A 12,801-nucleotide genomic window follows, 5' to 3' on the forward strand; every position below is an offset into this window, starting at 1 on the left:
GTGGGAGCGAATCCCACTGTCGCATGGATAAGACCATGCAGGGCCTTCAGCCCCACTGGCTCCTTCTCACCAGAATGTTCAGGGACAGTTTCAGAGCAACATGTCCCTGGTGCGCCCCCAGCCTGCCTCTCCACAGGGCTCACTCACCATGCCTGCAGTCCTTGCCCCCGAAGCCCACAAGGCACTCACAGGAGAAGGTTCCCCAGCCCACTGAGCAGGTGCCACCGTTCTTGCAGGGGTTGGAATCGCAGAAGGTGTGCTTGGCGTGGCATCCTGGGGATATTGCAGACACGTGGCCAAGGCAGAAACAGAGGAGGGGACTGTTACTTGCAATGGCTCAGCACTGACCTTCCCCTCCCAGCACCTTGAACATTGAGATGGGGGAGAAATCTCAGCAGCTCCTCAGAGCAACCAAAGGTGGAAGCCGCGGCTAAGATCTCTACGCCCCGGTCAGTACACAGCCACCGTGCTCTGCCCTCCTGCCCAGGAACAAGGGCCCCTTATTGTGTGAAAAGGCAGCATAGAGCTAGAGTGACTTTTGCCAGGGAATCACCCCCCGAGGGACAGGCTGGCTTTGCATTCCCCATATGTGCTACCAGATGTAAAGCTCCTGGATGGTGCAACATGGCGAAGCGCTATTTGGGGATGAGAACAGGGGCTATTCGTGGATAAGGAGTCTTTCACTGCTAGGATCCTGGCTGGAATCTGGCCCAGGTCTGGACTATCCAATGAGATGTGAAATAAGCTGCTGTCTGTCCAGGTCCTTGTGCAGAGCAGAGGCGTCTACTTCGCAAAGAACACCAGCACCACTGGCAGGCCCTGCGCTCCTAGACTGAATGGGCTCTGGAGACCGAGTTTCTCTCTTTTTCCTGGAAAGAGTCGGGGTCCTGTGAGGAAGCTGGTGCTAATTGCTACCTGTGCTGTTGTTATTAGAGCCTGGGCAGCCCTGTCTATGGACAGAGGATTCTGGGTCCTGGGCTGTCAGCCCAGCAACTTTTGGTAGCTCCGTTTTGGGGAGACAGTGGGGAGCAGGGAGGACATGCAGCCCCCGGGCCTTGGTACAGAGCAGAGGTGCCACACACTCCTGTTACCTGCAGAGGTCCCATTGTTTGCAATGTAGGTAGCCAGGTCGAGCCGTTTGCTGTCGATGTACAGGTCTCTCATGCACCCCACAAAGTCCCTGTGGGCCACTGGGAAGTTCTCAGGCAGATTGGGGACCCCTCCGAGGAGCAGGGGCCCTGTGAGGTCGAGGGACCTGTGAGAAGAGGCCTGTAAGAGGCATTTGTGCAGAGATCCAGGCCCCACAGAGCACTACACTGGTCCGTTCCCCTCAGTGCAGCAGCAGGCTGTTACAACCTGCTGGGGATGGGAACAATAACTGAGGCCCCATCCTGGGTCCCGTAGCCAGGGGAAAGAGGCGGAAGCTCCATGCTCAGGCTCTGTGGCAATATCATCATGCATTAATGCCAGGCCTTTGACACTGTCCTGCCAGCCAGGCATGCAGGATGTGGGACAGACCAGAGACAACCAGGACTTTGGGGGACTTCTGGCTCCATGGCACCCCAGCTTTCCCAGGTCAAGTGGAGTATACGCTGAGTGGGAGCAGTGTAGGCTCCTTCCTGCCAGGACTTGGAGAGCTCAGAGCTCCCTTTTAGTCTGGTTATCCCTGTTCCTAAATCCCTCACCCCCCTGCAGTGAGCAGCAGGCCCTCGGGACACTCACTTCTTGGAGCTGGACTGCGTGCCCTCTGCTGCGCAGGAGTAGTTGCCAATCTCACTGCCGAACTGCAGTGCCACCGATGCATCGCATTCGTCCACCATCAGGATGGCCACCTTGTCTTTGGAAGGCCCCTGCACCACCCCCAGGGAGCCAATCTTGGGCTGAAACCAAAAAAACAAGGAGTTAGTAGGGGGTTTCCCTCAGCGCCGGCTCCTTCAGCACAAGGAGACACACCATGTGCACGGCACAAATGTGCCTCAGATCTGCAGGTCTCTCTGGGTGGCCTCCTAGCCTTGCATCCCTTCTACTTTCACAACGATAGAAAAATGAGACCCAACTCCCATTGGCGACGAGGCCTATCGGTGGGACAAAGAAGGCGAGAAGACAGGTCTCCTGGCTAGGAGAATCAGAACTGGAAAGCTGAATCAGGGCTTGGAAGGCAGGACAGCAGGGACCTCCCTAACGAACTGAGGGTCTCCTGTCCCGGACATCCAGCCTGGACATCCCCAGACCCTCAGCACTGCTCAGCTCACCCAAAATGTGCCTGCAGGGGAAGCCCGCTCAGTGATTGCAGCTCACCAATTCCAGACTTGCAGCCAGTGGGACAAACAGGATAATCCCAGGGAGAGAAAACAAAAGGTGGCACGTACCTTGTTGTAGTAGCGGAGCTGCACTGTATGCCACTGCCCATCACTCACACCCCCCGGCAGGTATGGGGTCACCAGGGTGCTCGACTCACCTGCAAAGCACGACGCTGTTACACACGGTCAGACAGACAGACGTGGTCAGGCAGGAGGGAGCAGTGCAGCGACGAGGGTGTGAGTTATGCATCCACAGGGCCACACTCATTCCCTGCAAACAGTCCCCCATGCACCCAAACACCCTCCTTGCACACCATGTCATTGACACACACACACACACACACTGATGGAGACACACACTAACACACTAGTGTACACACCCACCCGCACCTGTAGGAACAACAGAGAGTCATAGATTTTAGGCCAGAAGGGATCCATCTAATCTGATCTCCTGCATACCATAGGTCACAGGACTTCCCTGAATTAATTCCTGCTTCATGTCCAATAGCTGTGCTTGAAGTAGAGAAGATCTTCCAGAAAAACATCCCATCTTGATTTAAACATTTCCAGTGATGGGGAATCCACCTCAACCTTTAGTAAGTTGTTCCAATGATTAATTCCCCTCACTGTTAAAAACTGTGCCTTGTTTCTAGTCTGAACTTGTCTAGCTTCAGCTTCCAGCCACTGGAGCTTGTTATACCTTGTCTGATAGATTGAAGAGCCCTCTGTTATCACATTTCTGTTCTCCACGTAGGTACTGCTAGACTGTGATCAAGTCACCCCTTAACCTTCTCTTTGTTTAGCGAAATAGACTCGAGGAGATTAATCTTTCCCTAGAATGCATGTTTTCAACCCTTTAATCATTCTCATGGCTCTTCTCTGAACCTTCGCCAACTGTTCATCAAAAGAGGTTACATTCACTAACCCCAAGTTGTTGGCTGAATGTTTTCAACATCCCCTCCTAGAAGATGGATCAGAGACACAAATGTCACCCTGCATGTATCAGTGCATAACAGGCTGGGCCACTGCCTCCCTGGTCACAGAGTTGAGTGTTGTTCTTTGATTCACATGAATGACAAATGTGTTCGCTTTGGTATTTCTCTGGCAGGACCCCAAGCAAAGAAACCAACCTTCACATTGATCTTCTTCCCAACGTTCTCACTGTTGGCCTTCTTCCCACTAAGCGGCCCTCATGAAAAGAGCTGACGCACAGACAGGTCACTTGGAGGCAGTGACGTTACTGATGAGCTCTCTGTTATTTTTAGGAGAGGAAGGAAGCCCCTGCTACCTAACGACGGGCACTACAGTGAGAGGCTGGCTGGATACCGAAATGAGGAAGGGATGAGCTTGCTCTGCACTCTCAGGCAGCTAAGCCAGAGAGCTAAGGACTAAGCCATTTAGTGAGCAGACGAACAGCATCGGGGAGCTGTGCCTGAGAGGATACATAATGACACCCCAGGAAGGGGCAGACAACATGCCTGCCCTGACCCCTGCAGGAAGTGAGCAGGTAGAAAAAATGTGCCTGAATAGACCTGAAGCACAGTCACCCAGAACAGAGGCAAAAGAGGAGTCTAGCAGCCCAGCTGATCTCCCATCCCCTGTTCGTACAGACCCCTGTCTGCTCACGACAGACACTCACAGCCCATCATACATCTAACCCCGACCCACAAGCCTGACCCTATCAAGCTTCCCTGGCATTTTTCTACCACTAAGACGTAAGCGGCACTAGAGCTGCTGCACTTGCATTACCACTGGGAGAGCGAGAGGCCTGCCAGCAGCTGAGGTCACCGTCCAGAGATTATTACAGCCACACAGGTGAGAGCCGTTTCCTTTGGTAATTGTGCATTAGCTGATTTGCAGCTGATTGGTTTTGCTGAGCTTGAATTGCTTGGGAAATGTTTTACTGCGCCTGCTGAAAGCCATGAAAGGGAACGGGGTTGGGTATCTTGGCATGCAGGGTGTTGAGCTGGCTTTAAACCACTGCTCAGAAATAAGGGCTTCTGGGCTGTATGTTATTTTGTCTATGTTAGGCATCAATTTTAAAGTAGAGCGCGGTTTCCTCCTCACGGAGCCGAGCCCTTTATCCAGAGAGCACAGCAGCAAAACTGGGCTTTCACGGGCCTTTCAGATTTCATCTGATTGGAATGTAAGTGACCTTTAGCCCCCTAAACACCTATGTGTGCACACACACATGCACACACACACACACAATGCCTTCAATGGCGATAATACACACACACACACACGCACACACTGCCTTCAATGGCGATAACACATGCACGTACACACACACACACACATTGCCTTCGATGGCAATAACACACGCACACACACACACGCACTCCTATGCATGCATACACACTCACATCCCCAACATACACTCCTACACACACACAATCCTATGCAAACACACACACCTCTGCGCTCACACCTCCTGCCACCTCAGATGGATGCCACACACACACACACATACACACACACACACACGGGTGTGCACTCCCTCTCTCATAGCCATACCCCTGTGCACACACACCCTCTCTTCCACCCTCACACACACACGCTGAGAAGCTCTCGTGCCCGTATGCAAGTTGCTGCTATAGCCACAGGATCCGGGCACACGCACCTGTGGAGTATTTCAGCTGGACCTGCCCATCAATGATTTCCACGGCCAGGAAGTCATGCTTCTCATTCAGGCGCCCATTGTAGAGCAAGAGGCCGCTGCGCTCCAGGGTAGCGAACCTGACACGGAGAGCAGAGCACAGATCCTGGGTGTGGCTCACGGGAGTGCAGAGGGAACAGTGCCCCTTAGAGAGTCATAAGGGAGTAACCGATCCAGCCGTTTCACCCCCTTTCAGCGGGAACCAGCTAGGAATCCCCAGGGACAATACTTTCCAGGGTGTATTTACCCCATGCAGCTCTACCAGCAGGGCTCCAAAGAGGAGCTGAGAGGCGGGGGGAAGGGGGGGGGACTGAATGCAATATCTGGAGAGAGCTTTTCCCTGCAAATCCCGGGAGTGAGGCTTTACAGAGTGCAATGGGAATGTTTCATAGGCCCCTGGGCTGGGCAGGACCAAGGCATTTCAGTGGGGAGGGCTCTGGGCACTTCAGCAATTCACTGGACAGGTGGGCCCAGGAGTGTGCCCATAGTTGGTGGGCCCTAGGCACTTCACAGGAGCCTCGGGATAAATTGACGAACTCCTCTTCCCCCCCCCCGGTGCTTCAGCAGGGCCCTGGGCTGGGAGAGTCCTGGGCTGGGTGGGTCCCAGATGCTTTGGCAGGGCCCTGGGCACCCACGCCACCCCCCTGGAGGGGAAGTACGCCCATGTAAAAGGAAGAGCAGGACTTACGAGAGGGAGAGGGTGAGGTGGAACCTCTGGCGCAGCCCCCGGAACATGACGAAGGACTTGGGGGGGAAGGAGCGTGTGGAGACTTCGCAGTAGGGCTTCTCAAAGCCCCCGGAGGGGCACTGACACTGGAAGCCGCCATCCGCAGAGTTGGTGCAGGTGCCGCCGTTCCGACACACGCCAGGGAGGCAGCGCCCCGAGCGGCTGTCCACCTCGCAGTTGTCACCTGTTGGGGACAAGAACGGAACAAGGGGCTCAGGACACAACCTGGAGCAGAACTGGGGGGCTCCCAGCAGTAAGGGACAGAGGTCACTGCCCCCAAGTTGCCTGGACAGGAACCAGCCAGGCTGGAGGCCAGCTGAACGGGTCTCCCTTCCCCATAGGTGCACGAGCATCTGACAGCAGCCCACGGCCACCCCAGTTCCATTCCCCAAGCACCAGGGTGGGCGTGGGCCGGGGCACCTTGCCCTTCCCAGGCCCTGTAAAGAGTCCCCCTAGCAAGAGGCTGAGAGCTGGCCAAATATCCTCCCTGACTGTGAGTCACTGAGCATCGGGCCCATCAGCCTCGGTGCCAGTTCCCTGCTCCCCAGAGTCCCTGGTGCTGGCCAGTCCTGCCCTGCCGCACTGAGAGACCGTGTGTGTGAGAGACGCTGCCTGTGGCTCCGGGACACACATGGCCCAAGGCCAGCCAGTGCACTCTGGGTGGCAGGATTTACCTGCCCCATAGGGCTATAACACTGCCCCCTGCAGGAGTATGACGGACCTGCAGCTCTGTCTGTTCTCACTCCTTAGTGGAGGGGCATAATTCACATACCAGGGCGAAACCTAAAGGTCCCCACGTGTCCCAGGAGGCACCATCTCAGTGGTGCCCAGCCCCATCACCCTGAGGCTAAGTGTCTCCCATTGCTAGGCCTGAGGCAGCTGGGCACAGCTGTGGGTGCAAGGTGCACAGACTGAGCTCTGCAGGAGGATTCCCGCCGAGCAAAGAGAGCTCCCTTCAGATCCCAGCATAGGCACAAGGCAGGTCTTTGCTCGTCACCCTGGCCGCAGAGCTCAGCTGTCAGCCGAAGCCTCATCCTTAAGGAAGAGATGTTTCCCAGCCTTGCCTGCTGCCTCCAGTCCCCGGAGGGGCTTTCCTGCCCCGGATCCAGCACAGTCCAGAGAACAGTGCCACAGCGAGGTCAGTACGGTGTGGGCAGCAGAGCCTGCAGGCAGCTGTTCCCCAGCTGCACAAGGCTGTCCCTCACCCTTCCTAATCGCCAAGGGATGAGCCTCTAACCTCCCCGAGCTCTGGATTTGGAGCACTGGCTCTCCAGCCCAATGGGATCACAGAGGTTGCGGGTGGGGAGGGGGTCGCTTTGGGGTTTCAGTCCTTCTGCCCCTGAGCTGAAATGCATCTGCCTTCTGGGCAGCTAATACTGCTGCCAGTGCCAGTTGTAACCCCATAGGCTGGGAGAGGGGAACAGCCTGGAGTGGGACGTGTACTGCTCACCAACGACCCACCTCCCAGTAGCTCTGAGAGATGACTCTCCAGACAGTGCCTCCCAGCGCCTGCTTGCATCTGGCCCCCTCATCCCCGACTGCAGAGGGCCTCTCATAAACCCTCCCATCTTCCTCTTATGGGACAGACTTGGTGCCTGGCTGAGACAGGTCAGAGGGTTCCTCCTATGACGAGCCCAGACCCAAGTCATCATGACGCAGCACAGCAGAGTGATCCAGTTGCAGGTGTGGGGAGGGCAGCCAGAGGCAACCCCCTAACGCAGAGAGTCTCAGGGATACATATGTGCCTCACTCCACAGAGTTCATTCAGTGCAAGCACTTCCCTTTGGAGCACGAGTGCAGGGATGTGACCTGATCCCTTCAGGCACCTGGCCAGGCTTCGCTGATGGTTGGACCCAGCAGCTCTGACCTTACCCCCAAGTTGGAAGCCACTAGAGATCCTCTCTGCTCCGGGTGAGATGGGCACTTACGGCATGGAGATTCCCAAAGCTATTCCCACATCAAAGCCCCTGCTGCCAACTAACAGGGTCCTACATCCTGGCACTAAGCACTAACAGGTTAGTATATTGCATAGCAAAGAGGTCCAAGCAGAAGGAAATGCTTTGTAAAGGCCAGTAAGACACTGCAATGGCCCTCTCTGGCTTTTCACTCTGTTGCAGCATTGATGGTGGCTGTCTCCTCCAGAGCTCACAGCTATAAGTGAAATGAGTTTGCTGTCCTCAGCCTAGTCCTTAAAGGAGGTTTGTCCACAACCCAGAAGCTACCAGGGGTCTCTGCTCGGAGGGGAGTGGGCCTGGATAAAAGGGAGGTTGCAGGTCAGAAGTGAGGGACATCGGCAGAGCTAGGTGGAGTCCCAAGAATGTAATGAGGGGGAGGTTGCAGGTCGGAGCTGCGGTACATGAGTAGAGCTTTGCTGGGACCAGAATTAGAGTATCAGGGATGCTGCAGGTGTGGACCGAGCTGCATTGGCTGCACAGCGTGTGGGTCCACAACTGGAGCAGAAGGGGGTAGCGCAGGCCAGGACTGAGGAGTTGCAAGGGAAGACAGGAATAGCAGGGGCGCAAGTCGACACAGTCAGATTTTGCTGGCACTGACTGAAGCCATCCCATTTCCTATTTTAAATCTGTTGCCTTGGCAGCGGTGTGAGGAGTAAAGGGCACACATTACTGCTCCCATGAAGGGACTAGCAAGGAGATGGAATGGGGTTAGTGCCCCAGAGTAACAGAACCTGGGTTATCCACAGGGAACCCAATCCACAGCCATGGAACCAGGTAACAGGACACAGGGCCTGGCTTTAGTCCAGTAGGCTAATGGACTGGGGTATTCATTATAAACCACCAGTGTAAGTGCCATCCGATGAACTTTTTGACAGCAGGCCCAGTAGAAAGGCCAGAGATTGCATAAACTCTGGAGAGTGAACTCCTCTCTGTCTTTAGAGGGAATCTCCTTTGGCTTGGACCACTGGCTTGGGGCAGCAATCCCGCGTTGGCCTTGGGGAGAAAGGCTGCAAGACCTAATGGGTCTTTTCCATCTCTGCTTCCTGTGCTGTTACGTAGAGGTCTGTTGTGCATACGCTGTTAGAAAAACAAGGTGGGTGTGGTAATATCTTTTATTGGACCAACTTCTGTTGCTGAAAGAGACAAGCTTTTGCACTTACACAAAGCTCAAACGCTTGTCTCTCTCACCAACCGAAGTCAATCCAATAAAAGACATTACCTCACCTACCTTATCTCTTAATATCCTGGGACGGACACAGCTACAACAGCGAACGCACTGTTGTCATTTGCCTGCATGGCCACTGGGTGCCGCTGCCTGCCAGTTAAGGCCATGGCTGGAACTTCAGCAGGGCCCTAAGTTCAAACTTGCGCCATCATTCAGACAAGCTGAACTCTTTGCCATGGTCACTGAGGCAGGAAATGTCAGTTCCACTGCGGTTTCTCTCTGCTGCCTGTGGCTCCGGAGAGGGAATGGAGAACCATAAAATTCCAGGGTTAGAAGGGACGAATCCCTCTCTATTTCCAGGGCTGCCCGAGGGGGGGGGGAGGGCAAGTGGGGCAATTTGCCCCAGGCCCCAGGCCCCACCGGGGCCCCCACGATAATATAGTATTCTATAGTATTGCAACTTTTTTTATGGAAGGGGCCCCCGAAATTGTTTTGCCCCAGGCCCCCTGAATCCTCTGGGCAGCCCTGTCTATTTCAATACTCTCTCACTAGCTACCAGCGCATACAGGGCTTTATGGCATGGCCGAGAACACTTTCAAACTCGTAATTATTGAGGCTCTTACTACACATGCAGCCCTGCAGACCGAAGTTCACAAGCTTGCTTAGGTCACCAATGCAACGACTCCCACTCTCTCAGCCTCGCTGCATACGAAAATCAGCTCACAAGTCCTGCGGAACTGGAAGTCTCTGCCCCAGGGAGGCTGGAAGGGGCCTGTTGCACGAGGGGGCAGGATCTGTGGTCAGTACTGTGGGGCATCAGCAGAGCTGTATGGGGAGAGCCGAGGGCTGGACTAGCAGGGGATGAAGTGTATCAGCCGAGCAGTACTGGGATGCTTCAGCCACTCCTGCCCACCCTTTCCTGAGTACTCAGCACTCCAGTCCCTCGGTTTCACATGCACTCATTTAATCAGTTCCACTAAGAAGAAACCCTCATGGCCGTGCCCTGCAGCATTGCTGGCGGAGCATCTCACCGGCACACTATACAATATAGCTAATGGAGGAAGCTGAGTCTCCTTTCTTCAACAGGAAACTTCTTTCTCAGTGACCCTGGGATGGCCAATGTTGACAGGCTCCCTTTCTCCATAGGGAAAACACCCTGTAATCCCCAGAGTGTTGCCCCAGGACAGCTCCAGGGAAGGTCTCTGAAGTCGTTGGCCCAGACCCCCAAAGATATTTAGGCTTCACTGACATCAGTGGGAGTTGGGACCCTAACCCCCTGGGAGGAGCTGGGCCTGTGACTCTACTGGTGCAGGGTGCCAAGTTGGAGAGCACCAGCTTTATCTACCCACTGAGTGGGCATAGGCCAGGAAGTGGTAGGGCAGGCTTCCCTCCCATGCTGCCCTGCCCGTGTGCCTCAGCCTTGCCCTGGAGGGACTCTGTCCCCAGGAGGTGAGGAGTTTACTCTCCAGGGCCTCTCTGGTCTGAGCTTTCCCACAGGGGGTGACTAGCACCAGCCCGTGTGATCCTGCAGGAACCAGACTTGCACCCCACACCCATTTCACATAGGCCATGGCCACAATTACAGCTACGGCTGGCCAGCCGGTGAAGGGCTCTGTCTCTCTTTCCTCCAGCCCCTGGAACAGCCAGGCCCAATGACCTGAGGCCCCCCCCCCCCCTTGGAAGGGGAGCACTGGAGGTGGAAAGCACTGTCTCTAGTTGCCCGCCCCCAAGCTAGCCACCACCCCTTTCAGCTGGGTTATGTTTGTAATGACCCCACACGATATCTGGAAACGTCTGTCCCTGCACTGTGCCTCAGCTCAGGACGAACCTCCCAGCCTTTCCAGAGGGGTGGAGCCGGACACCACATGACCCTTGGGAATTCCCACATCCTGGTCTCTGCAGTCTAAGCCCCCACAGTTGCCAACTGCAAACCGGAGCCCTTGTCGGTGGCTGCGAGGACGGGGGATTCCCACACACACCTGCCCTGCCTGCTGTAGGTTTGCAGCATCAGACTCCTGTTCTCTCTTTCTGTGTCTCCCTTCTACCACAGATCAAGGCTGATCCCTGCAGCTATCAAAGGGGGAGTTCCTGTCACTTTAAATCTGGGAACAGGCAGCCATGCACCCAAGGGAACCAGAGACATTTTTCATTGTCTCTGAAATGAAAGCACCCTCCCTCCCTTTGATGGGATCAGTAATGTATTCCTCTGAGCCGGCACTGTGGGGGGGATGGAGGGGGGCTGGAAGGAAGGAAGGAAGCAGCAGCCATGTTTTATTCATCCCAACTGGAGGGCTGGGAACTCCTCACCCTCCTCCCCTCTTCCTCAAGTGGTTGCAGGCTCCAGAGCTCCTCAGAGCCCAGGGCTTGCAGTCCTGGACTCTCTGCTCTCCCCTCTTGGTCTGTCTCTCCTGTGGTATCTACTACACTGGCCCTTCCCCCACCCAACAGCAAGTGTCCCCCACACCCACCCAGAACTGCCTTTGGAGTACCGCCCCATACCTGTCTCATCTCCAGGGAACTCAGGTGCAACAGCTATTCACTTCCCTCCCAACACCAGCCCACCCTCTTTGTGCTGAAGGAGCACAACCAGGGCCGTCCCCAGAATCTATTTCTGGGCGCTGACGTTCAGCCTAGAATTAGCCTGGGCCCATCGCACAGGCCTCCCCAGGTGACAGATATCGGCCAAATCAAACAGCCCTCGAATGGGATGGGGCTACATCACATTGGTGACATGCTGTGGGGTAAGCAGCCTGATTCTAGTGAGGCTGAAACCCAGGGCCACCTCAGCATCCCTCCCAGTGCACAGCGATCCAGGGCAGTCCCCAACTCATTACTCCAAGGGGATCAGCATGCTGGGAGCCCTCTGCCTGCCAGGCCCCAGTATCTCCACAGCCCAGCTCTAGGTAAGGCCTGGCCTCTGTGCTGTTACCCCACGACACGTTAGAGGCTGCTGTTGCTAGGTGATTGGGGCCATTAAAGTGTGTAACCAGGCTGGAGACACACTCCTGGCGAGGAAAGGGAGAGAGCAATGGGCCACGGACAGCCCATGAGAACTCTGTGCATGAGGGAGAAGGAACAGAGCTAGGAGTAGGAGGGTGAGAGTCCTGGGCACTGACAGGGCCCTGCTCACATCCAAAGGCCCAATCTGCAGCAGTTTCTGGCTGCTGCACACACCCTGGTAGGGCAATGCACCCTGTGTGCACACAGGTGCCGGCTGGCCCAGGCTACCTGCCAGGCCCTCCCAGCAGGCTGACACTCCCTCTCCCCACACACTGGCTGAGTTATGCTTGCCCATGTCGGTCAGCCCTGACAAGGCTTTGATCAGCCCAGGGGATGATGCTCAGAGCTGGGCTCAGGCGACAGAGCGGGAGATAGGGATTGGGAAACGAGGTGATGAGGGCTATGGAAGCACTTAGACAGACAGAGAGAACCTGGGGTGGGAAGTGGGGGGGGGGGGAAGCTGCCTCTTCCCATTTTGTCTCCTTGGGGCTTCCAGAGCCCAGCAGGGAACTACCCGGCACTAGGTCCTGTTACCTGCCCGGCTGCTTGTGGGGGATGGGGAGATGGTGGGAAGTGACAGGGAAATGAGCTCATTAACCTCTCTGCTAATGTCTGTTCACACTTTAAATGCTGGGGGTTAATTACTATTGACTTTGCTTATCTCACCAGTAACCACCAACACAGGAGCTGCTCACAACCCTGCCATCTGCTACCCCCCATCCCCCACAGCAATTCTTCCCAGCTGAGGGGAGCCACAGACCTGGGAGCCAGCAAATGAGATCCTCACTCCACCAGCAGCCACAGGCTCCCTTCCCACTTCTCCATGCAGCAAGCACAGGGCTAGTTTAGGAGGCCAACGCCTCTGCCAGTCCAGTCCTTGCATCTCTCCCCATGTCCCTCTGACCAAGAGCACCCCCATCTATTGCAGTCCTAGTATCCCCACGCAGATCTGCAATGCCCCTCACTCCTGACCTGCGGCACCTCGACTCTTCCAG

At 55.6% G+C, this 12,801-nt stretch overlaps 1 protein-coding gene across 1 annotated transcript in view; it reads right to left on the reverse strand.

Moving 5' to 3' along the window:
* The window catches only part of CELSR3 (cadherin EGF LAG seven-pass G-type receptor 3), a 61,186-nt gene that overhangs the window by 26,892 nt on the left and 21,493 nt on the right, over nucleotides 1-12,801 (reverse strand). The window contains exons 3-8 of the mRNA XM_026650450.2: nucleotides 5,648-5,870; nucleotides 4,924-5,039; nucleotides 2,370-2,458; nucleotides 1,723-1,880; nucleotides 1,092-1,255; nucleotides 148-273 (exon numbers count right to left, since the gene is read on the reverse strand). Coding sequence (XP_026506235.1) covers nucleotides 148-273; nucleotides 1,092-1,255; nucleotides 1,723-1,880; nucleotides 2,370-2,458; nucleotides 4,924-5,039; nucleotides 5,648-5,870 — 876 coding nt within the window. The remainder of the gene's footprint in view (nucleotides 1-147; nucleotides 274-1,091; nucleotides 1,256-1,722; nucleotides 1,881-2,369; nucleotides 2,459-4,923; nucleotides 5,040-5,647; nucleotides 5,871-12,801) is intronic.

This window comes from Terrapene carolina, unplaced genomic scaffold (assembly GCF_002925995.2).
Source record: "Terrapene carolina triunguis isolate 2854851 unplaced genomic scaffold, T_m_triunguis-2.0 Scaffold89, whole genome shotgun sequence".
NCBI lineage: Eukaryota > Metazoa > Chordata > Testudines > Emydidae > Terrapene > Terrapene triunguis.